Source organism: Anolis sagrei, chromosome 2 (assembly GCF_037176765.1).
Source record: "Anolis sagrei isolate rAnoSag1 chromosome 2, rAnoSag1.mat, whole genome shotgun sequence".
NCBI lineage: Eukaryota > Metazoa > Chordata > Lepidosauria > Squamata > Dactyloidae > Anolis > Anolis sagrei.
In genome coordinates this window covers 23,866,664-23,891,289 of record NC_090022.1, presented here as the reverse complement: position 1 = coordinate 23,891,289, position 24,626 = coordinate 23,866,664, and the positions used below count along the sequence as shown (strand labels likewise).

The following is a 24,626-nucleotide window of genomic DNA, read 5'->3' as shown; positions in this document are numbered from 1 at the left end:
ATGTAATTCATAATCAGAAAACTCATCCAAGACCAAAGAAACACATTTGAACCTTCTCATTCTCACCATATTGGCATCAGCCTTGGGTAGGAAATTTCTAAGTATTCCTTACTCCATCGCATGTAGTTATTCATTATTGTAGTTGTATTGCTTTCATGGCCGGAATCACTGGGTTGTTGTAGGTTTTTTCGGGCTATATGGCCATGTTCTAGAGGCATTCTCTCCTGACGTTTCGCCTGCATCTATGGCAAGCATCCTCTGACCTTACTACCTCTGAGGATGCTTGCCATAGATGCAGGCGAAACGTCAGGAGAGAATGCCTCTAGAACATGGCCATATAGCCCGAAAAAACCTACAACAACCCATTACTGTAGTTATTATTCAGGGACTCCTGCATGGTCTGTAAGCCTTCCTTACTACAACCCCCTTACACAATGCAATTACTTTTCATGGTCAACAAACAGCCTTGACTCTGATGGGTTAAATTAGATAATCCACTGTTTTCCACCATGTTTATTACTAATGTACAAAATATACAAAACATAGAGGGAGACATTTTCTTTTCCTTGGGAGAGAAGTGCTGCACCCACTGCAAGAAGAGGAGGGGGAGACAAATGAATGGTGTTACGGAGTCCACATCTCGTGAGACAAGTTTTTAAAAAGCCACAACCGACAAACGTAATAAGGAGAACAAAAAAAAAGAAGTTTTACCCCCTAAATCATTTGAGTCAAGGTTCAGTTTTCACAGAAAACAAGTTGTAGGTTTCCCCCAATGATAGGATTTAGCACCAAGGGAAAGCACATCTCTGCGGTCAGTGGGAACACTGCAGGGGGGTATTTTATACACACAGGGGATGATGGGACATTGTGAGTCAAGGACTGTGCAAGTGGCAGCTGCTGGAATTCTCCGTTCGCTTCAGAAAGGCCTCCAAATAGGAACAGTCAATTCCGATTCCACAGGAAAATGCGCACACAGGCTGTTGTTTCACTTCTGCCTTGCCCCAATGTTCCTAAGAGGGGTCTGTATGTTCCTGCTGATGCCAGATGTTCTTCCAAACCAAAGCAGAAGTCTTCAGTGCATGTTTGGTTCCTAAGAACATGCAGAATACAGCCCAGAGCATGGGATGAGCTGGGGTGTTCTCTCTTCCTTTGCTGGCTTCACAAGGATAATGATACAAATTGATTGTTTGCAGAGCCCTCCACATGTCTCTTGTGCTTTCAAGTTACTGGGGAACCCATCGCCCTGCCTCTGGAAGAAAGTGGTTGCTTCTTTTTCTGTTTGAGTACGTGGCAGTTCATCAAATAGCAGCAAATGCACCAGGAAGGAGCCGTGGCCTCCCCTTTCCCGAAGCATTTCAAGGGCCTCACAGAAGCCATTAAAAGAGTAGATGCAGCACGAGTCTGAAGGTTGGGGCTCAAGCCCCCCAGTCCATGGCATGGGAATGTGCGTTGAGACCACAGTTAGAGGAGACTGGCGCAGAGAGAGGGGGCCGGGCCCAAAAGACTAGGGCAAAGGTGGGCCGTTCACACCCGGGTGGTAGAAGGCACAGTTGTGTTCGTACCGGCAGCTGCCTTTCATCGTGAAATGTCGACACACAGGACGCTTTGACCTGTCTGAGAAGCACAAGAGAAGAGAACAGGGCCGTCAGTTGGGGCAGCAAGAAGCCCCCAAATACCATATACCGTACTTCCTTGAATCTAAATTACATATGTGTGGTCGAAGGCTTTCATGTCCGGAATCACTGGGTTGCTGTGAGTTTTCCATGCTGTATGGCCATGTTCCAGAAGCATTCTCTCCTGACGTTTTGCCCACATATATGGCAGGCATCCTCAGAGTTTGGGGGGTTCTGTTAGAAACTAGGCATGTGAGGTTTATATATCTGTGGAATGTCCAGGGTGGGAGAAAGAACTCTTTTCTGTATGAGAAAGGGGTGAATGTTGTAATTGGTCACACTGATTAGCATTTAATGGCCTTGCAGCTTCAAAGCCTGGCTAATTACTGCCTGGGGGTCCTTTGTTTGGATTGATTCTTGTCTGGAATCCTGTTTTGTTAGTATTGCTCTTTGTAGAAGCCATTGAAATCCGCAAGCATGTGAACAATTTCAACATAAAGGAGGAAGCTATGAAAATGAACAAAATCTGGCTACCAGTATTTCAAAATTCTAAAATCAGGGCAGTAAATAAAGAGCAATACTAAAAAAAAAAAACTAAAAAAAAAAACACATGGAAATTCCAGACAAGACTCAATAAGGGCCAGCTAACATCTCCAAACAAAGGATCCCCCCAGGCAGCAATCAGCCAGGCTTTGAAGCTGCAAGGCCATTAAATGCTAATCAATGTGACCAATTGCAACATTCACATTTGCCTCAAACAGACAAGAGTTCTTTCTGCCACCTTGGACATTCCACAGATATATAGACCCTGCTTGCCTAGTTTCCAACAGACCTCACAACCTCTAAAGATGCCTGCCACAGATGTGGGCAAAACGTCAGGAGAGAATGCTTCTGGAATATGGCCATACAGCCCAGAAAACTCACAGCAACCCACTAAATTACATAACCAAAAGTGAGTTGCACAGCAGTGTCTTCAAGTGCCTGAAACCTATTATTTTTACCTTACGATGATGCCGTTAACTTTACAGAGAGGATCAGGACTTCTTTCCTTTCCAAAAGCCCAGGACACCCTTGCTACAGCTGAATATTGTTTTAAATGTTTTTAAGCATTCAAAAGAGCACTCAGAAGAAGCATCTCAAATGTTTACCAATCTTTTTGGTAATAATAATACTTGTTTTCTGTCAGAAATATTAGATATTAACTAGGTATTTTTAATTACAAAAACGTGGGGCAGGCACTGAAAGGGTTAAATGGATGCAGTAACTGAGCAAAAGCTGCAGATGTGATATAGCTTAGTAGCCCTCAGTCTGTGAGAGGTCTTTGTGGAAGGGCTTCAGTGTGTTAGTAGGCCTACTGACAAATTACTCCGCTGTGCATTTATGAGGAGGGTCTTTTGTTAATAACTCGCCCAACACTTTCTGATTAAAGGCTGGATGTAGAACCAGCCCCATGCAACCCACTCCCCATTCCCATCCCACGAGGCAAATCAATGAGTACTTCTTCCAGTATTTACCTCCACCGTGGCCGCCTCCGTGCCCCCAGCCGTGGTCCCCTGGGTGACCTCTGCCATGGTCCCCGGGATGTCCCCTGCCGTGGTCCCCTGGATATCCCCTGCCGTGGTCCCCGGGATGGCCGCCTGGATGTCCCCTGCCGTGGTCCCCGGGGTGGCCGCCTGGGTGTCCCCTGCCGTGGTCCCCAGGGTGGCCCCCTCCTCCGTGACCTCCGTGGCCACCACCGCCGTGTCCCCCTCCGTGGCCACCTCCCATGCCGCTGTTGGGAGGGCCGCCCCTACCATTGTGGGGGCCGCCACTCCGTCCGCCGCCACCTCGTCCACGGAAGGGGGGCTCTCCTCCTCGGCCGCCACGCCCCCGGTGGAAAGGGCCAGGTCCTGGGCTGCCACCTCTCATGCCTCCATGGGGCCCGCCGCGCATCCCACCATCTGGAGGGTCCCAGTATCCATCGTTACACTGGGGAGGAGGTGGGCCCATCATCCGAGGCCCACTGGGCACTCCTGGCCCTGGGTGCATATTAGGGCCACCTGGGCCTCCATGGGGTCCTGCTGGAGACAAAGGAGGGAAAGGATGATGAGCATGGCCATGGCACAGCGCCTCGGGTTCACGCTGAATCAGGTACAATGCCTACATGATAGCATTTCCTTTTTAACAACTCGTCTCCACTTACCAGGCATGGGCCCTGGCCCTCCAGGAGGGAAATGCGGCATATTTTTGGGCCCTGGTGGAAAACCATTGGGCACTGGACCAGGTCCCGTTCCAAGCAGCCCGTGTGGAACTGCAATGAAAGCAAAAACATTGCTGAAGTGATTTTGAACCAAATCATCAACATTTGTTATACGCCTCTCCTTGCAGGCAGGGCGTTCCCTGGGCAATGTCCTTGCAGACGGCCAATTCTTTCACACCAGAAGCGACTTGCAGTTTCTCAAGTCGCTCCTGACAGACACACACACACACACACACAAATTAAGATTATTTCCAAATTAAGTGGATCTTCCCCAATTTAAGATCACTCAGATTTGGCCATTTCTTACCTCCTGAAGGACCTGGAACAGGCTGGCCCTGCAAGTTGCCCAGCAGGTGCTTGATCTTGTCTGAATAATCTGGTTGTTTCATCAAGTCCTCTGTTTTAGCGTTGTTTGCACCACCCTGCATAAGACAGAAGAGAAGCCAAGGGATTAGGAAATGCTTGCACCTCGGCCTGCCCTCTCCCTATACGCTATGCTGTCTTCTGTACACAAACTGCTTAGCTAGGACAAGTGGGATGTTCAGTTTGAGGAGCATCAATGCATGAAATCCTGGGCAAGACTAAAATGTGGGTTTTTAACAGAATCCCATCAATTATCATCACCATCATTATTATTACTATTTTACATCATTGTATAATTCTTGTTTGATTATGCTTGGTTTAATTTATTGATGTTAGGTTCCAACGTTTTAATATGTGGGGCTTTTCTGGGGTTATAATGTTGGTACTTGTTTGCTTTACGGAGGCACTGAATATTTGCCATTGTATGTTGGAATCCACTCTGAGGAGATAGGGTGGAATACAAATAAAAGTTTATTATTTCTATTTCTATTATTATTAATAATTACTATTATTATTATTATCCCACTTTATCTCTCCCAAATGAAAGTCAACCTCCTTCTAGTACTCCTTTCCCACAGCTGAATAAAATCCTACATTATCTGCTTTGAACTGGGTTATATGGCAGTGTGGACTCAGATAACCCAGTTCAAGGCAGATATTGTGGGATTTTTCTGCCTTGATATTCTGGATCATATGGAAGGGCCCTGTGTGCAATGTAAGAATTGTCCTCTTTTTCCCCCTGCGACTGAGGCACAGAAGAGGAGAATTCTGGACCTTCTACTTATCCGAGGATGGAAGAAGGAGATGGAGGACTCCGATCTATACTTCAGAGCAGATGACTGAGGTGGCACAAAGAGCCTCCAGTCCTTCTTTCTTCCCAAGTCAGCTGCAGTTCATGTCCCTGCTCCTGATGAGGAGGCGCATGCTGTGGCGGCGCTAATTACCATGATGGAGGTGAGAATCTCTTGCACGTTGATGGAGGAGGTGGGGTTGGGGCCCTGCGGGTTTTTGCCCGCCCCCATGCTGCCCATGAGGTTAGCCAGGACCGGGGGCAGCTTGGAGCCCCCAGCTCCGTCTGGAGACTGCGAGGCGGTGGCCGGGTCGAGTCTCTCCTCGTAGGTGGCCTCATCCATGGCGCATTCCTGAGAGAGGTGACAGAGGAGACACAAGGAATCAGGAGGGGCTGGCTGCTGGGGAGCTGGCGGCTCAAACCCAGAGGACCCTAAGCAACAAGGAATTTGGAGCAGATGCGGGAGCGCTGCCTGCTCTGCTGTGACCCAAGAGGTTCCCCTTCTCCAGCTTGTTTCCACTATACAGAAAGGAAATCAAGGCGCAGAGAGGAGGAAAAAAAGCAAGGACTGCAGGGTGATGGAATCCCCTTCTAATGGCAACTGGGAGCCTTGTCTTTAAATGTCCTGCTCTACAGAATTCTTCCCCTACTTCTGACCTGCAAAACATGCCCTGACTAAACTCCCCCTCTAGTTGTCACCCACCAAGTCCTTCATTTCTGCTCAGAACAGGGGAGGGTTGGGACAAACTTACCTCATCCAGAGGAATAAGCTTTGGTGGCACTGGCTCATAGGTCTCTGGGTCAGGCTCGTGAGGGCTTTCTGGGACACTGAGGGTGAGAAAGAAGAAACTGAAAATTGGTTTGGATCCAGAGACAAAGAGAACACAGGCAGAGACTAACTTCTCTAAACCAAGATTACTAGATCTGGCATTCGAACTAGTTAAAAGCCTTATAGACCTGAAATAAAGACCCTTCCCCTGCCTTGTAGAAATACAGAGAGGACAAGCATGGTCTAAGCCACTGCTTCCTAAACTGTGAGTCCCAACTCCAAATGGCCCCGCTTAGCTCAATTTTGGGGGTTCCAAAAATTTGGCAGCAATAAATTTGTTTGTGCAGCATTTATGGTGAACTCCACAGAAGATGCTTCAGCTGTACTTCACAAATGAGAACATCAGCCTTGCAAATGCTTATTTGTTATCAGTAAATTACTGTTTTTATACTTATTTTATGTACCTATTCACCCAGGGTCATGTAAAAATTTCTTGGGCCGAAAGGGATCACACGAGTGGCCTAACCAATACGGAAATACAGTAGGAGTAATGAAGAGGTATAAGAAGCATTTTCCAGGTCCTCTTGAATTGGGAATAATTATATAATTTCCTCTTACCAAACTTATTTTACAAAATTCTCAATATGGATCCTCCATTGCTATTATCTTGCAAAAAGTAAGTCCAGTGGCTCAGTCTTTGGTCTGTCTTGCACTCCAAGTACTTGAAGCCCCAGGTAGGATAGCCAAAAGTATTTTGAAAAACCAAAGGATTAAGACCACTTGTTGCTGTGGGTATTCAAGTCATTGACTTCAGGCAATCCTAAAGTAAACCTCTCAAGGGGCTTTCTTCACAACATTTGTTCAGAATGTGTTTGGTATAGTCTTAGTCCAACTCTGATCTCCATACTAGCACACCCACACACTTTAGACAGAGGTTTCTTAGCATCTAGAACCCATTCATCAGTAATGCCAGGGATCTAAGCAGGATCTCCTATGTTCAAAATACACCAATATATAGAGCAGTTCACTGACCTTTCTTTTGAGAGAAAGAGTTCCTGTAAAATGCCCTTCTCGCGCTCAGCTTGGATGAATTTCTCTTGGCTGCCACTTCCTGGCTGAACCAGTGGAGTAGGCAAGTCAATGGGCTTTGGGTAGCTCCAAGGGACCTTCTCTTCCATGGCATCATAACTCAGCCGACGGGCGGTTTCAAAAGCATGGCGATCCTTCAACATTTCCCGCTTGGCAGCCTCCCCAAAATCTTTGATCTTGTTTACATTGACTGTGGGATGGAATAAATAAATAAGAAATAAACTTTATTTATATCTCACCACCATCTCCCCAAAGGGACTCAGGGTGGCTTACAAAAAACACACAATAGTGCTGCGCCAAAACAGCCAAATAAGGAAAGTCTGATCAACAAGCAGGTGGAATCTCCTTTCCTGTAGTTTGAAGCCATTGTTCCACGTTCTAGTCCTCAGGGCAGTAGAAAACAGGACTGCTCCCTCCTCCCTATGGCTTCCCCTCACATCCTTATACATGGCCCTCATCATGCCTCCTCTCAGTCTTCTCTTCTGCAGGCTAAACATGCCCAGCTTTTTAAGCTGCTCCTTCTAGGGCTTCTCCAGACCCTTGATCATTTTAGTCGTCCTCCTCTGGACACGTTCCAGCTTGTCAACATCTCCCTTCAATTGTGGTGCCCAGAATTAGACACAGTGTGATTCCAGGTGTGGTCTGACCAAGGCAGAATAGAGGAGTAGCACAATTTCTCTGGATCTATTATTTATTTATTTAGAACTTTTGTATACCGGTCTTCTCACCTCCATGGAGGGACTCTAGACACTAAACTATTTATGCAGGTCAAAATCCCATTGGCTTAGTCTTATGACTAAGCTTCCCAATTTTTTTGTAACTGGAATGTTCAGTGTAGTTTTCACTGCAAACCCACTATTATTACCTAACTCCAAATTGCACAAATACTGTATTTAAAAAATATACTCAGCCTTGTGGGCTGTTAACATTTCACAACACTACAGAACCACAGAGAGGAGACTCACCTCGCTCGGTCTCATCCAGTTCAAAGTAGAAGTACTCTCGCAGCTTGCTTTCCTCAGGCCAGCTCACGGTCTTCTTCTTTTTGCCCTTCTTGGTCAGCTGTGCAGAATCCACTGGGCTCTCGGCTGGTTTGGCCTCCACCACTCCTGCCTCAGAAGAGCCTGCAATACAATACCATACCATACGCGCTCAATAAAAATAAGACGAATTGCATGCCTCTTCTGAGGTAAGTATTTGAGCAAGAAGGCTCCTGCACCAGGTTGTCATGGCAGTCCAACATACCAGTTGCACTCAGGAGAACATGGACCACATGATCAAGGTCTCCCTTCTCCAACAGAAGGAGCCTTCTTGTTCAAGTCAAACAAGGGGGAAAATACTAGGCAAAGAGCTCCACCCAAGACTTCTGTTACACCGGTGATGACCATACTTGTTACTTACTTGTCTCCATTGGCTCAGGGACCTCCACAGCTGGCACAGGGGTGCCAGGTCTTTCCACATCTGTCGCTTCAGATGCCGGAGCAACCTCTGGTGAAGATGGCTTGGCAGCACTGGTTTCCGGGACTGGCTTCCCCTCAAAAGGACTTGGCTAATGGTTAAGAAACATATCCCACCAATTAGTTACATTGCGAAGTTAGCATCAGCCCTGGTATCTCTTTTGCCTCTTTAAGCGAAAGGTTTTGGGTCAAAGCATAACTTTCTTACCTTTGCAGCAGTTGGAGACAGGACTTTCTTCTTCTTCTTGATTTTGATGCCTGGAACAGGGGCTGAGTTTAGGGCATCCAAGAAACCCAAACCTTCCATAGCTGGGGATGAAATTGAGAAAACAAGGTTGGAAACAATTCTGCATTTAAAGGCTCCTAATAGCACAAACCCACTAACTGAGAAGTACATTTCACTGCATTCAGTGGCAGCTACTCCTAAGTAAATGTGAATGCATGTGCAATGTAGGCTGAAGTTTAATGTCTACCTCTGCCTTTCAACCAAAACTTTATTACGGTCCAGAGACCCAATTTGAACAGCGTTAAAAGGTGCACAACAACAGACAGATTCATAAACTGATTAAGACCAATTAAACACAGGACAACTTGCAATAAGATAGTTGGAACACTGGAGTTCGAGATGCCTCACTCCCATTCCTGCAAGTTACACATGAGCAGATTTTCTATCTAAGCAAGCTCTCTGAAGAATGCAGACCAAAAGATAAGACACAGAAACAGAGGATCTTACGTTGCGGAGGAATGATCTTCACTTTAATCTCTTTGGTAGTATTGGGGGTGGTGTTGAGGGGTTTGTACTTCTTCTCAGCTGGTGGATTCTCAGCAGCAGGAGCTGATGTACTGCAGAGAAATGAGCAAACTGTCAGTCAAAGGAAGGGAAAGGGCTAGCTAAGTCTCATAAACAATAATCCTTCTCAATAGATGGAGGTTCCCATTTCCAAATGTGAACCAGTCACCTGATAGAAACATAGACTCAGGGGGAGAAAGTAATCTGTATATACGGTATCTCAGTTTACAGCAGATATGGAGTAGGATGTTTCCTGTCCTTCTCCCAGCTCAGTGTAATTTTGAAAAAATGCTTATTTATAAGAATAGTTGACGTATCTCACTCATATATTCAATTCCCACATCTAATAAAGTAAAAAATCATAAGGGATAATAGCTAAAAAAGAGATGCTTTTAAAGCAGGTCTCTTCAACCTGTGGCCCTCCAGGTGTTTGGGATTCCAACTCCCAGAAGCCCTGGCCAGCTTGTCCAATGGTCAGGAATTATAAAAGATGAAGTCCAAAACATTTGAAGGTTGTGCAGGCCGGCTCTAGAGGCGTTATTGGGACTTAAGAACTTACTTTTGTCTCTTCAGTGGTATTGGCTTCAAGTTGTATTTATCAGAGGTGACTACAGCACCCATGTTCTTCTTGACAGGAAGGAGTGATGGAGTCTCCATTTCTAAACCTGAAAGTTGACATCACAATCAGGACAGTTTTCTATTGCTGCTTCAAAACTATCTTGAACCTTTTCTCATGCAAATACCTCCCCAAAGGAAACCAGGTTGTAACTATATTGCAAATGTGGTAGACAAATTGAGTTCATCTGGAGCAAACCAAGGTCAGCCCAAGTATCCTGTATTGTCCCCACCTGCAGACACAATCTTATTACAGCAGAAGCAAGTACTTAGATTCAGATGCACAATGCTTACCAGTGGAACGGAACTTGGCATGGCTGGGTGCAGTGGTGCGGAGAGATTTCGGCTTTTCTTTCTTTTTCTCGGGTGTCTCCTCAGGTTTGGCTTCTGACTTGGGCTCCTGCGGCTTCTCCTGAACAGGGCTCTTGTTTTTACTCTCCTCCTTGCGCTTCTTCTTGTCTCGCTCTGCAAGGAAAATTATCATCAAAAGAGGTTCATTTTGGAAAGCAGAGAAGTCAGCTCTCTATAGATCGATGAACAGTTCTCGCCTAGTCTAGCCCATATCAAACATTTGTACCCTTCTAATTTGAATGTGAAGAGAATACCCAGTTGTATGATTCTGAGAGACCACGAATAAAAAATAAAAAATATGCATTTCTCTTCTAATTCAATGAGAGAAAAATACTTTGTTATTATGTAAGGGTGTTATAAATAATGGATCTTTCTATTATATACTACAAGGGGAGAGTGGGCAGGGTTACAACCAAAGTGTTCCATTTCCAACATCTAGAGAGTGCCGAACCCATATGTGCGCATTTCAGAGACCACAAAGCTTACTTCGTTATTATGTAAGGGAGGTATAAATAATATGTCTTTCTATTTTGTTTCTGCCTTGAGTTACGATTTTTTTTGCCGTGGCTTCAAATAATTTGACTTACGACAATCCTATCAAAGTTTTTTTCTTGGGGGCGGGGTTGCAAAATTTCCTCAGGATTGCTTGAGTAGGATTCAAACCTGGATCTTTTTGAACCCTGATCGAATACTCAAATCTCTACACCATGCTGGATCTTGGCCTGTGCTTATCAAAGTTACCTTTCTGTGCTTCTATTTACAGATTTTTTTCAACCAATATGGCCAAAAATAACAAATGACTATTGAGCTATATGCTCTCTAATGAAGACGGTCGCAGCCTAGTTTTCAATTGCAAATCTACTGCAACTTAAGTATCTTTACAGCAAAAACTACTCACCTGTTGGTTGTGAGCTACTCTGGGAGCGGATTACACCCATCCAATCACTGACAAGTACAGAGGCCAGTCTGCGAAGCTCTGGAAAAAAATGAGATAACCATTCAATAAGCTGACATAAAATCATAAAAACCACTCCCATAGAAAACCACTCCCAATGCTCTGTGGAGCATTCCTAAATCCTACATATAACCAAAAGCCAAGTTAATACCTTCATCTTCACTTGACTTGCTGAGCTGCTTCACCAGCTTGGCAGTATTGTTCTGAAAGAGATGAGAGACAAATACCACCATTTATGACATGGAACACCACCAAGGCAGGTTTTTATTATTACAGTGTCACTGATCAATGAACTTTGCAGAAAAATAACAAGACCAATACTACAGGAAATTAACCAAAGGAGTAGTATCCAGTGCTGTTTCATTGACTTACTTGTTTCAGATGATCTACTGTAAGAGGCAAATGCTGCAACGTGAGCAGAATCTGCTGGAGAAGGGGCACATTGTTGGATGCTTTGGAGCCAGTCAGCCAAGTATTGAGAAGCTTGTAGCCACCAACCTTGATAAATCTGCAGAAGTTGACACGGATAACTAAATTCAGTATCATATATATAATTTTAAGAGATATGCATACACAACATTTACAACTCCCACCACCACCACAAGGACTGTTTTCTTTTACATATTGATCTTTTTTGAGACAATCCTTCTAGATTTACATACTATATAACATCTGTATCTTATTTCTTATGGCCTGATCTCTAGACTTATTCATAATATAATTCTTAACCCGGTTCCATCTTTCTTCAGCTTCTCGCATTCTATTTACATTACCCTTTAAATCATTTAATCTTACATCAATAATTTTGAATTCCATTTGATCCACCATGTACTGATACCATTTATTTACTGTCCACTTTGTTTTTCCATCCCAATAATATCATTGCTTGTGTGCACTCAATTATTGCTTCCTTTATTTCCTTGTAATTTCCCATTCCCTCTCTCTGTACTAGGCCGCCATTTCTTTTGTTATAACTAAATTCAGTATCAGATGCTGCTAGTTTGTACTTTGTAAAATGTAAACTGCCTTGTAGCATCTTTGGTGAAGACACAAATTAGTTACGTCTCATATTCCTGCTTTCAAGAGTTCCAGAGGTCTGTCTTTACTTCTGCTCCCAAAATCTAGCTCTTTCTCCCTCCTCCCTCCCACCTCCAATAATATCAATCTAAAAACTATGGTTGGAATCAGAATAAAATGACTGCTTGTGTATTCAAAGATCTCTGTAAATCTAATGACCAGACTCCCAGCCTACTCTCTCCTATTCTCTACTTGCAGAATGAACCCCACTCCCCATTTCATTCCTCAGAAACATTCAGCAGGGCTTACTTGGACAGTATATCTTGCGCTCGGGTCTGCAACAAGATGTTCAGATAAATGCAGCGACTGACCATTTTTTGAGCATCTTTCATTAAGCTAAGATTGGGAAAAAGAAATAAAGACCTTTACTTCTACTGCAGAGTCTTCTGAGACAATCAGAACATTGATAATGCAGCGGTCAATTAGCATGTGAATCGCTGTCAGAGGAGCAGATACCAATTTACACAAGTTTGTATGCAAATTCGTTGAAACCAATTAAATTTTGTCAGGTTTTAGATGACCCAGTAACTTGTCCTTGTCAACTGAATTCATACACCAAGATCCAGGTAGCTACTGTGTGTGATGGGAAGCCAAATGAATATTAACACTTGCCCAGTAAATCTTCACTGCTTTCCTCATGAACCATTATAAACCATGCATACTGGTTGCTACATCATGCACATACATACATGTCAGCAAGTTAGAAGTAATGCTGGATAATCTTTCTGGTAAGTAACTTGATCCCCAATTTTAGAGAACCATGGGAGTTCTACCACCAACTTGTGCAAGTCACTATATTAAAAAGCTCTTTTGGAACCTCACAGGCATCACAAATTGCTATGGCAGGATATAATGGGAATGGCTTTTGTAATATTAATATTAATTCAAGACGTCAATGTTTTAGTGCTTTCCAGCGACAAGCACTGAAATGATTGCATTTTTATACTATTAACCTACTTGAAAATTTTAGTGATCCCTTCGTGTGTTTTGATTTCTCCATCTTTGCCAAGGAAACAGTCCAGTCCTTTCAGAAGTTCTTTAGGGTCTATTGGTCTGGAGCCCATGATGGGAGATTCTGTTAAAAAACAGGGGAGAGGAGGTTACCAACTACCCAACTCTTCCCCAAAGTGAAGAGAATTTCTATTGCAGAATAGTATGCAAACATCTCTGGCAGCAGCTTGTTGTCGCAGCAAGAACAAAGTATGATCATATTTCCTCGAGCTGAAAAATAAGCTTCTGGTTGGAGGCATCTCCATCACTTGTAGATGTCAGTGCTTAAGAAACTAATAGTGGGGGGCGAGGAGGGGGAATCAAAGGGACAGCAAATTGGTTCTGGCCTCTGTATCAATACAATCACCAGAACTTTGATCTCAGGATGTCAACAGCAAGTCAAATTCCCATGTCTTCAGGCCCATATACATTTGATTCACATTGTTACACTTAAGCTGAAACAAAGATTTACCTCTATCATTCTAAGCTATACTAATGTTGAGTGAAGCTTTTCTGGAGTTTTACAAACTTAACTGCTCAAGTTTGTGCAGGCTTACTGTCAGTTTCACTGATCTCAATTTGGTTTTTTCCTAGCCTATCCCACAGCCAAGGTCCAAAACTAAATTAGACTCAAGTATACATAGGATGGTAGCTTCACATCTCCTTTCCTGGCCTTTAGTAAGCAAAACAAGTTTCATTTTGTATATAGGAGGCTTACACATTTGACCCTAAAGTATACTAAATAATTTGGCAAGATGGGAGTAAGCAACGGTCTCTGCACTCTCTAGAATGGTGCAAAGCCAAAGTATTACAAGAATCAAATGGTATTGGTAATCCACTATTCACTGCATTTTGCACTCAGTATATTCTTTAACAGAAATACGGAAGAGTGAAGGGTCTACACAAAAGACTCAAGAGGAATGAACATCAACAGTGTATCTCTTTGATGCATTTTTCCCACTGGGTCCTCAGAAACCTTAATGCTAACAGCTCATGCTGTTCACTGCTTTGTTGGCAGGATGGTGAGGAAGCAGAAAGCCATAGCCTTTGTCATTATTGAAGCTCAATTATACATGGTCTTTTCAGTATGAAAGCTCATGTCAAATTCTGTTGGCTCCAAAGTATCTACTTACTAGACTGAGTGCCAAATGGAGGCAGCTCAAAATAGTCCACTTTTAAGATACAACATACAAATGGTTTATGTTAGAGGTGTGCAGAAAATCAGGTGCTTCATTTTGTTACAACTAAAGCACACCTGATGTTCAACCTCATTTATGTGCTCACAAGGTCCATAGTATACTATCCATGAATTCTATGCACAAGTAGCTTATAACCTCAGTTTCTATGTATTATCAAGCTGTGGATGGTGACCATTTGACAATGGCTAGGTCAGTAGATTTGCACACTGCTGGTGAAAAATGTAATTTGATAATCACTCGTTTTTTACCCAACAGGATAATTTAAGCACTTTCCCTTCCTACTGCTGTTTCTTTGCCTTTGTGGCCATTTATATACTGGACGGAACGACTGCTGTCTCTTTACAAGCATGGCTTGCTCCTTTGTGTATATTCAGGACACACAACTGTTCTAGTGTCACTGTTTCATAGTTGTTTTGAAGGTCAAGCACCAGCTATAAACACTGCAATAAATCAAAAGCAGTTGGTGCTTTCGTTATCTTTTGATAGTTATGTTTACAAGAAATGGCATTCAAGTGCTCCTTTACATCTGATTGCTAGGCCCTGAATGCAGAACTCTTTGTTGGCAGTGGCCTGCTAGTACCAGTAGCGTAAGTGGACATTTTTGTCTTTCTACCACAGAAGTACAATTTAAAAATTGTGCTTTGGGTGTTCTGCAAGGTAATCTGTATCTAACTTTGATACCTTCCTACTGGTTAAGGGCCAGACAATACTGAGTGGTCTTTACACGAATGCAAGCTTCTGTTTACTGGTATGAAAAACAACTTACATGGATAACTCAATGAAATACCTTAGTTTTTGCATTTTTATGTAGGAAGAACTACCCACATCTGTTAAATATGCTATTATCTTATAATGTTGTCTGTATGGATTCCCTTAAAAGAAGCCTGTGCCTACATGGATGACAACACTGCCTGCTTTATCTTTCATGAAGTAACACTAGGTGTACAATAAGGAGTAATGCCAGTGGCAACATGTATCTAGTCCACATACATCAATTGCATGGGCTGCATTCTGGAGGCATTTCAGGTAACTGCAGGAATCTACTACAGGTGGCCAATTGAGGTGCCTTCTATGTAAGTAATCTTACACCGAGTGTGTATTGGGGGAATTATGTACTTGGAACCTTTGATCCAAATCCCGCAATTCTCACAGCCATGTTTACTACATTTTGTGCAGCAGCCATTTTCCCTTAAAAGGAGCCAGGCTGCAACCAGGTGTGGTCCCATGTTCTTCTAATTTCTTGATTTTGTTATTTTAAAGCAGTCCACTGCTGGAAGGAATCAATGGGCATTGTTCTTATGAAGGCAGCATCCAAGAAGTGGATTGGTCCTCCTGTGCCATCTCGAGAATGGAAATAGGTGTTACCAGCTTGGCGCTTGCAGCGATCGATGTCCTGTTCCAGTCCAGTTCTGAAGCATTTCCACTGAAGCTCCATGTTAGTGAGTTCACTCTGTGGTGGAGGCCAATGGCCATGTGGGCTTTGGAGACTGAACTCCCCTTTCACCCCACAAGGCCTTCCACAATCAAAGGGAACCATACAAAGCTGAGGAAGAGTTCCAATGATGATGTTTGGGCTCAGCCTGCCTTGGCAGTGAAGAGGACTTCAGTCTCCAGAGCTGTCTATCTGGCACTGTCCAGCACTACATTCCCAGGAAAAGAGTCAAAAAATACAAAGGTTAACTTTTGCTCCAATTGAACTACCCCTGCCTCCCCATTCCCTCCCACACTGTAACCTTGGCACCCCAAGGACACTCCTAACACTTAGGAAGGGAAAGGGATTACTTGGTTCAGATAAGCTTTAAAGAACGCTCATCTATGAAAGGAAGCATCTTGATTCTTTGCTGAAATAAAAGCCACCATAGATCATTGTGCTCATTCTTAAGTCTAAATTTTCCAAACTTGCACTTGAATACTTTGCCTCATCCCCATTTCATCTGTTACATGGACTAATGTATCTAGAGTTGCACAATGAATCAAGAAAAATGGGTTAGTATTTCAGAAGATGAATGGCACTAGAGGTATTTTGTGACTTAAGAGATTCTAGGTAACACCCACTCTCATGTTTTCAGTTTCTATAAACAACATTTGGCTTTATGTTATATTCAAATTTCAGATCTTTATGAATTTAGGTATATTTAGAAGGTGCCGTATTCTAAACTTGGGCATTGAGATAAATTCAAAAAAATGATGTGCAAACTTTGAAGTCCTGTAATTATCTTCTGACAAGATTTTTAGAATAAAGCTTTGCTTCTAAGAGAACACAGGACCTGAAAACTAACCAATGTATTATGTTATAAGCTTCTATGAGTAACATACACATGGCAGAAGCAGCCTCCAGACTCAATTAAGTTTATGCTACTGTACCCACTAGTGAAGATGCCTCAAGCTTGTACAGCTTTTTGCTACAACAGCCTACAATTTATGAAGAATGTTCAGAATTCTTTCTGCCCAATTATAGTTTCAAGACAACACATTCTTAAATAGTATTTCATGATGCATTTCTCATCTTCTAACAATGCATCCACTTTATGTAGTTTTCATGTCTTTTCATTTTACCTTTCCGAGATGCACAAAAAGCTGCAGTGTTTGTATTTCAAATACTGTGCAATCATTTTTCCTAGAGACTGAACTCTAAAAACCCTGATGATATAGCAGATATGAACAAGAGACACAATTACTACCGAAACTAAAAATTTAAGTTCCCCAAACAAATAGAAAATAAGTCTAACTAGAAAATTAGGTTTTTAACACAATACTATGCAAGTTGAGAATAACTTCTGTATACCATAGTAATTCTAAATTACTTTGGCATGGTCCCGAACAGATGTGGATCAATTAACCCACTTTAATAAACAAGTTTGTTATTATAACCAACTTCTATACATGCTTACTTGGATTTCAACAGCCTTCCAAGTACGCACATTTAGAACTGTGATTTTTGAAGAAAAAAAGGTAGTCAATTGATGACATATGGAATACAGTTACACATATTTGTTTTTAAACTGACAGCTTTAAAAGACAGCCCGTTGGTAGTAACCTTTTTAATTGCTTATAAAGTTCAAATTGTTAATATGCTCCAAAATAGCTTCATTATAAAAATTACTAAAAATGGCATTGTCTGTTTAATTTCAAGCCTCAAAGATAACCAATTTTTAAAAAAGCTCTTTCGATGCATTTATCTGCAATCCCCACAATACATAGCCAACATATGTTGGGAGACCCTAAATGCTAATTCCAATTTAAGACCCTTAAATCAATTAGAGTAAATTACAAATTGAGACTAACATTTCAGTGTTAGTGGCAACCCACCACTTTTCATTTCAGGCCATTTACTGCTTTTATTTCCAACTGTAACCTGATTTGCTCAAAGTATTGACTATGATTAAAGACAAAGCATTAACAAATGCTCAGTTGTTCTTACAATACAGGATTCATTGCACAAGCAGTTATGTTTTCCCCATTAAAGCTGCAATTGTACACAGTATAAAATTAACCCAGAATGTCATGTCACAAAATCCCACAATATCTGCTTTAACTGTGTATCTTGAGTCCACATTGCCAAATATTCCAGTTCAAAGATAATATGGGATTTTATTCAGCTATGTGGAAGTTCAGCAAGACCCGATTCCAAGTGAAAATGTATAGGAATAGGATACACAAAGCTATGCTGAACAGCACGAATACTTATTTAAGTAATTTTCAGTGGTTTATAATATTGGAGATTCCAGAAAAATAATAGACAATGTTGCAACTACTTCACATCAGAAGCAGTATTCTCCCAAAGTTTGACAGCTTTAACTGTCCAGGAGATCTATAGACCCATACTTCTTACAATGCTTTGACATTCATAATGAAATTATCTAATGTATTGTGCCCATGCTCTTTCATTTGAAATGTAACAGACATGCTTTGCTAATCTTTCCACACTTGGTCAAACAATAATGAAGCAGTACTGTAATTCAATATGTAAACTGATCTCAAAACATAAACTGTACTTTCCAATTTCTATACTAATCTTTGTAATTCTGGAAAATACATCTTGAACTGCAATTCCATCTATTTGGCAAAGGTGAGAAGTGCTATTTGATATACATCACAAAAAATCATCCTAAAATCATCTTTAATTCATCACAGATAGAAATTCTACAAGTGAAAAGAATCTAATCTTAAGAGTCCAATCAGGAAAGGTAACTGCACTATGGTCCTTATCTGATATAATTTCACTGCAAGTGCACAGGAATTCCTTTTTAATATTAGAACATGGAACAAGTTCAGTTCAGTAAGTGGGCCAAATAACTCAACATGTAACATATGCAACAATAAACAACTTCACACCTTTGAGCACTAGTTGCTGTTCATCCAATAATTAACTGAGAAAATCCTCATCATTTAAAATATTGGCCTTTCAATTACAACCAACACAGGACAATGCTTTCATTTCCTAAAATTCTTAAGTATCAAGTTGTGTAGACATTCGTTTTGTGGGCTCTCCTAATAAAAATAACACCTGTGATCAGCTGAAACCTGCTGTTTTCAAAACTGATCAAATTGTTGTATCAAAAATAGACATATATGAAGTACTAAGCCACAGAATATGCTAAATAATATTTGTCACTGATATCTAAATCAAACACTTTTTCACGAAACACTTCACCCTAAGTGTCCTTTGTTGCAGCAAGGCAATTTTGGAGTAGAAGGGCAAATGCTTTTCATATGTACTATTGTTAAAAGACAACTGGGAATCAGAAACTCTTGCTAACCTTTTGAAAAGTATCAGGCCAACCGACCCTGCACCTGCTGCCTTACGTAACTCTACAGATGCAGTCAAAGGGCACACATAAGAGTAATCCACTCACACTGCCTTTACTTTTGAGGCCTTTAAGTACAAATGTCACTCTAAATTCTAGCTACATCTGTACTCTAAAACTGCCAAAAGGGAAAATTATTTGGCCAGAAGAAGCAGGATCGTGGTGTTTGATCACACACTGAAATTTTAGAATTTTAGTGTGTGATTCTATGGCTTCTTCAATTAAAGCAATTCACAAAGATCGTTCAAGGTGTAGGATTAGGAGATATATGCAAGTATATCGGCTGCATGGATCATATACGGGCTTAACAAAATTAAACACACATGCCATTTTCGTATTATATTGCAAAACAAAACACCGTAAAATACAAGAAAGAAAACATTGTTAACACTGTGTGTTAGTCAACTCTGTAACTGAAGTTTAACAAAATCTAATTTGCAATACAAACACTGCAGCTTACGGTATATCAGAAAAGTGAGAAGAGATTTAGTCCAGGTACTTCTAAATTAGCATTCAAGCTTTCACCGCCCCCCGCCCCCCCCCCCCAAATACATTTTATAATTATTATCTATCAATCCTACATATTATTTGAAAGCAAAGCACCTGAAATTCAGGGAACCTGTTCTCAAGGGACACTCCCAAGAGGAATGCATTGTTCATATTTTGTCAAACTAGTGATGTGAGATGCAAGTCAATTAGCTATAGCAGCTTACTCTCACTATATTGCTTTGCTTATACTGCAAAGAATCTAACATAGCTTGGGTTTACATTTACAGAAGTAATGTGGAAGCTGTATCAGTGTCAAAGTCAGGATAAGGAACTATGTGGGGGGGGGGGGGAGGAGAGGTGTTAAACAAAGTGATACTGTAACATAAAGTTAAACTTATCTACCCATCTTATTATTTTCTCTTCCCCATTGCTCCAATTCACCTGAGTTCTTCAGGATTGGACTCCACAGGGAGAGTTGCTTAGTACTTACAGTTTAGGGAATGGAATCAGGTTTTTAATCCAATGAAGACACACACCTTCATACCCTACAATTCTATTAATATATGTTAGCAAGTGTTTTTAAAACATCTTCCCAGGAGAATTACCAAGGAACAGTTGTTACACTTTCTATGGCAAACAGTTCATTAATGCAATGTGCTAAAGAACTTCTAGCCTAGCAAGCATGGAGAAACTAAACTGTAGCACATAAGCATTTCCACTTGAAGACAGCATTTCAAGAAAAGGGACTTTTAAAAAAGCAGACTTTTAAAAAAAAGTATTAATAGCAAAACCTCTTAAGTATTATGTGTCTGGTTTCTCTTATCAGTGTTTCTTAGCATTGGAATCCAGCTGAGTGTTCTCATGTTAGTTTAGCAACAAGTTAAAAAAAAAAGATTGAGGACCCTGGAAAACAGGCATGTTAGGTTTCAATCTTCCAACAGGTGCATTTGTAAATTTATTGCATTTAACACGGCTCCCTCAAATGTCTATGTACCTCCTATCAAAATCAAGGCTGCTACTGCTGTATAGCAACACATTTTTATAGCAGCATGCAGCCATGCCAAAAAAACTCTTCTCCTAAAGGTTGGTCTGACTATCCAAAACTTTCAAATGGATTTTTAAAAATACCCACTCTGGCCTATGAAAAATTCACACTTGGGTCAATACCCGTACTGTACCACATCTTGAATTTTTTTTACCCAACTGTGAACTCAAATTCTTAAATAAAAAAAATAGCCCACTCTTCTCAGGTGTGTTATGCACCAAATTTTGTTGCACTTACATGAAAATTAGACCTGTATTTCCTGTTAAGTATGTTCAGGAAGGAAACTATTCTTTGTCAATACAGAATGATGAGAAGTTATTTTTGAATACAGGGATAGCTCTCCCCTTAAGTGTTCAGTATGCAAAGGATGAAACTGCAGATTGAACTATCGTGAGTCAAATTTAGGACAAAGCAGAATCCACCCACTTCCTTCAGCAGCTATTAAAGGATGAGAATTTCTAGTGTCTTGTTGGAAGATCTAAAGGGAAAGAGGGGAGGATTGGTCCCAGCTGCATGTTTTTACATTGCGCATATAGACAAAGACAACCTCAACCAGCTGCCCTAGCTTAGTCTTGTGACATTTCACTGCCTCATCAAATTACTGGCTGACATAACAATGTAACTATAACATCTGGCAGGAGTCAAGACATGAAGAAAGAGACCAGTGCTGGAGACAGTGATAGTATAGCCATAAAATGATTGAACTAGGCAGTAGTTCTTGTAAGGCTTCCAGAATTGTTTTGGAATCCTATGCAAACCAACATTCCTAACACTCTTGTTTTTCCTTAAAAGGAATCTTTTGAACAATGGTCTTAAAGGGAATCTTAGGATTAGCTGGTTTTGCCTGCTTTAGTGCTGGGGTAACTTATTAGCTAGGCAGTTGCATGCTATCGCAAAAATGAATACTCTAAAATACAAGATCTTAGCTGTTGGGTTTCTGAGCATTTTATAATAGACGTCACATATAAATTATTGGTGTGCATTCATGGAACTGCAAGTGTCTATCCTAATAGATATTTATTTTAAATGCCATTTTGGCAGTTCCCAATTTTTGCTGCATAAATATTCCCGGGTATCCTGCGACTGTTGTATTAAAAAAAAACATCCACTTTATCGGTGTCTTGCTATTGAGAGGCAAATCTTACTACAACAGGTGCATGGCCTGAACAGGAAGTCATCCAAGTGTAGGATTAAATGGACATTTGCAAGTTTACATTCTCATTCTATTCAACCCCAAATACAGACACATTGTTCTGACTACAGCACCCTGCAATGTTCTTGTGGGAAATGGCAGGTGCATTCAATTGGTAAAAAAGCCAGAACAGTGTCATCAGGTTGTGGGTTTGGGATTTACAATATGAAATGCTACCACTGGAGATAATAAACGTTTAACTTTGTGGAATATTCCCTTCACAGCGTCAGCTCTTAATGCAGAAGTCTCAAGGGCAGCATCACCGAAATGCTAGTTGATGTTCATGCAGAACCATTCAAGGAGTCAGAATCCTGTTTAAAGGAATTAACCAACTTGGAAAACACTAGTGTCCTCAACAGATTGGCAAACATACCAAGACCCTTAACAGCCTGCATGCATCAGTAGGTGTCAGTTTAGGGTGTTGACAATGGAAGAGAACAGCAGCAAAAAAAAATTAATAATTTTTAAAAATGAACAAAAGTGGTCTGGAACAGAAATGAAGGTTGTGAGATGTAATTAATACCAGAAAGATTTTGCTTACCAGGTGGAATTGTGGCTGTTCCCCTCCCTTTGATGAAGTAATACAAGTGCTGGATTCCCTTTTTCCTAATGATCACTTCTTTCCTAGTACATTGTACAGGAACGGTGGAATGTGGCAAATTAATACAAGACTCCCGCCACCCAACCCCATTGCCCCTTTGGTGTACATTTGGACAGAGAAAATGCCCAGATCCCCCATGCAGAACCTTATTAGGTTTAGCAAATGTCACTGACACTGGCTAAATATCTGGGGTCCAGTGGTAGCATTTCATGTCAACCATCAGATCGGATTAAGAAATTAAGAAACATGCTTCCCTGCTCCATCCCTTCAGAGACCCAGAAGATGAAAACAGGGCAGGGGGCGGGGAGAGAAGAGGATACAAAACAGTTGCCTTTCTGATAGTAACAGTCAGTTAACAGATTTGTCTTAACAAAGACACAGCAAACATGGAGCAAGCACTGAAATCCGAAGCTCTTGTGTTATGTTGGAACCTAAAAAAAGAAACTCGGTGGATTTATGATCATACTTTGCACTGCTCAAGCTGTAACCTAGATTTCCTATAGAGGAAACGGGAGTGGAATTTGGTTAGATCCTTGTGGAAAAGGTTGCAAGGCGGAAGGGTAAGTCACTTCCCCCCCCCTTCCCGCACCACCGCTCCTTTCCCCTCCTTTCCATGACTGCCCGCTTGGCGGCAAGCACAAGCTATTGAGGGGGAGGAGTTTGTTGCAAGCTGCTTGCATCAGCTCCCTGCCCAGAAAGCCTTGTGGGCTCTTGTAGAGAAGGAAGAAGAGAGGCAGCAACGCCATTTTAGGAGCAGACGATTAGGGGGGAAAAAATAAAAGCAGAGGCTTCAGAATCTATTAGGAAGAAACTACAGCCATACAACCGCCATCACATACACCACCTGAATCATTTTATGTCAGTTCTATAAACTAGAACCTATTTAACAATTTGGGTGGCAAGTTATGTTCAAGCGAGTGCCACATTCAAACCTCATTATTTATCATTGCAGGGTTAATACAATGAGCCCCCCCCCCCTTTTTTTTTCTCCCTCCGCACATGGGGGAGGTAGGATAAAATAGAAAGGCAAACATCCTGTAAAGGAAAGGTACAATGCCACTAGTCAGGGACAAAAGAGAGAGAAAAACGCCATATTGCAGTGGGGTGGGGGAATATAGATGGATACAACATTATAAGCACACTAGACCTCATTTTGAGCCCTATATATCCCTGCTTCCCATTAACAAGGTTTTTTTTAAAAAAAATACATACTGGATTAATTTTTAAATGATTTCCCAAAGCCATTTTGCAATCTTTATTTGTAGATTGCGTTATTTTTTTCCAGTATTACATACCTCTACATACATTATATAAGCGTCATTTTTTAAAAGAAACACAACCCTTTTAAACAAATTTTAAAATACCAGACTTATGACAATTCATCCAATTAAATTGACTCATCGCTGGCCACTACCCAGTTATGGCTTTTTTTGTCCCTTCCTTCCATTCTTACCCTGCAATCTTTATGTACAGATTGCTTATTTAGCTCGCTTTCCACGTCTCCCACACAAAGAAGCAGCACTTTATGGCTCAGTCACCACCATCTGTTATGTGGGAGCTCATTAACCCTTGACAATCCTGGAGTCAGATGGATTTTCTGAGACCATCACACTCCTTATAAATATGCATTTTGGTGGCACAAAATGCCTGCGTCTTAAGGGTTAACGCCTCAAATAAAACCCACTTCCCCTTCATATATATATATATATATTGGTCTTTTCTTCGTGCCATTAGCTCACTTCGACACGGACGACTGTTTTTGGTCAGTTGGTTGAAAATGCGACACTTACTATCCAATTAATTTTCTCTTCGGCAGCACCTCAAGGTTTAGTTTTGGATTAAGCTGTGTTTTTTTAAAGAAAAAAAGTAAATTTGGTATAGCTCATTTTCGGTTTTTAAAAAAGGTTGCAACTTTTTGATGGTCAACGAGTCACAAAAAGTTGCATGGTTAAAAAAAAATCAGGGAAAGTTGTTCCTAAATATAAATTTGATTATTTTTTTATGTTTTTTTGAGTGGCAGTTGTTCTTCGCCGGGTCGCAATACAGACGATCGGAAACAAGAGCTGGCTTTGTGTGTCGTCTCAGAGGCTCAACTGTGGGGGTTTTTTCTTTGTTTCGCGGCGCACGTTGAACAATGTCTCGAGATCAAAGCAAACCTGGGAAGGGAAAGAAAAGACAAAGCACGGTTAAGTAT

General features: G+C 41.5%; 1 protein-coding gene across 4 annotated transcripts; it reads right to left on the bottom strand.

Annotated features, from left to right (window-relative positions):
* Positions 1–480: 480 nt before the first annotated feature.
* On the bottom strand, positions 481–24,626 carry PPP1R10 (protein phosphatase 1 regulatory subunit 10). Of its 4 annotated transcripts, none has more exons than XM_060759355.2 (19): positions 24,223–24,626; positions 13,066–13,183; positions 12,358–12,444; positions 11,404–11,539; positions 11,183–11,234; positions 10,975–11,052; positions 10,020–10,190; positions 9,670–9,775; positions 9,054–9,163; positions 8,529–8,629; positions 8,265–8,412; positions 7,829–7,987; positions 6,807–7,053; positions 5,758–5,833; positions 5,160–5,357; positions 4,160–4,274; positions 3,796–3,903; positions 3,128–3,673; positions 481–1,614 (listed from the first exon to the last, which is right to left on the bottom strand). In XM_060759355.2, the coding sequence occupies exons 2-19, from the start codon at positions 13,170–13,172 to the stop codon at positions 1,505–1,507; spliced, it is 2,655 nt and encodes an 884-aa protein (XP_060615338.2). In that variant the 5' UTR covers positions 13,173–13,183; positions 24,223–24,626; the 3' UTR covers positions 481–1,504. The 4 variants fall into 4 exon arrangements, with proteins under 4 accessions (XP_060615338.2, XP_067319469.1, XP_060615340.2 ...); XM_067463368.1 differs by having other exon boundaries at positions 3,407–3,673; XM_060759357.2 differs by having other exon boundaries at positions 3,128–3,670.

Bases quoted from the DNA above. Each gene is read 5' to 3' on its own strand.
- PPP1R10 (XM_060759355.2), bottom strand. From the start codon at position 13,172: ATGGGCTCCAGACCAATAGACCCTAAAGAACTTCTGAAAGGACTGGAC. The intron at 11,235-11,403 runs GTAAGTCAATGA...CATCTCTTTCAG, and splicing joins CAGTAGATCATCTGAAACAA to AACAATACTGCCAAGCTGGT. The intron at 8,630-9,053 runs GTAAGATCCTCT...TTTCATCCCCAG, and splicing joins GAAGATCATTCCTCCGCAAC to CTATGGAAGGTTTGGGTTTC.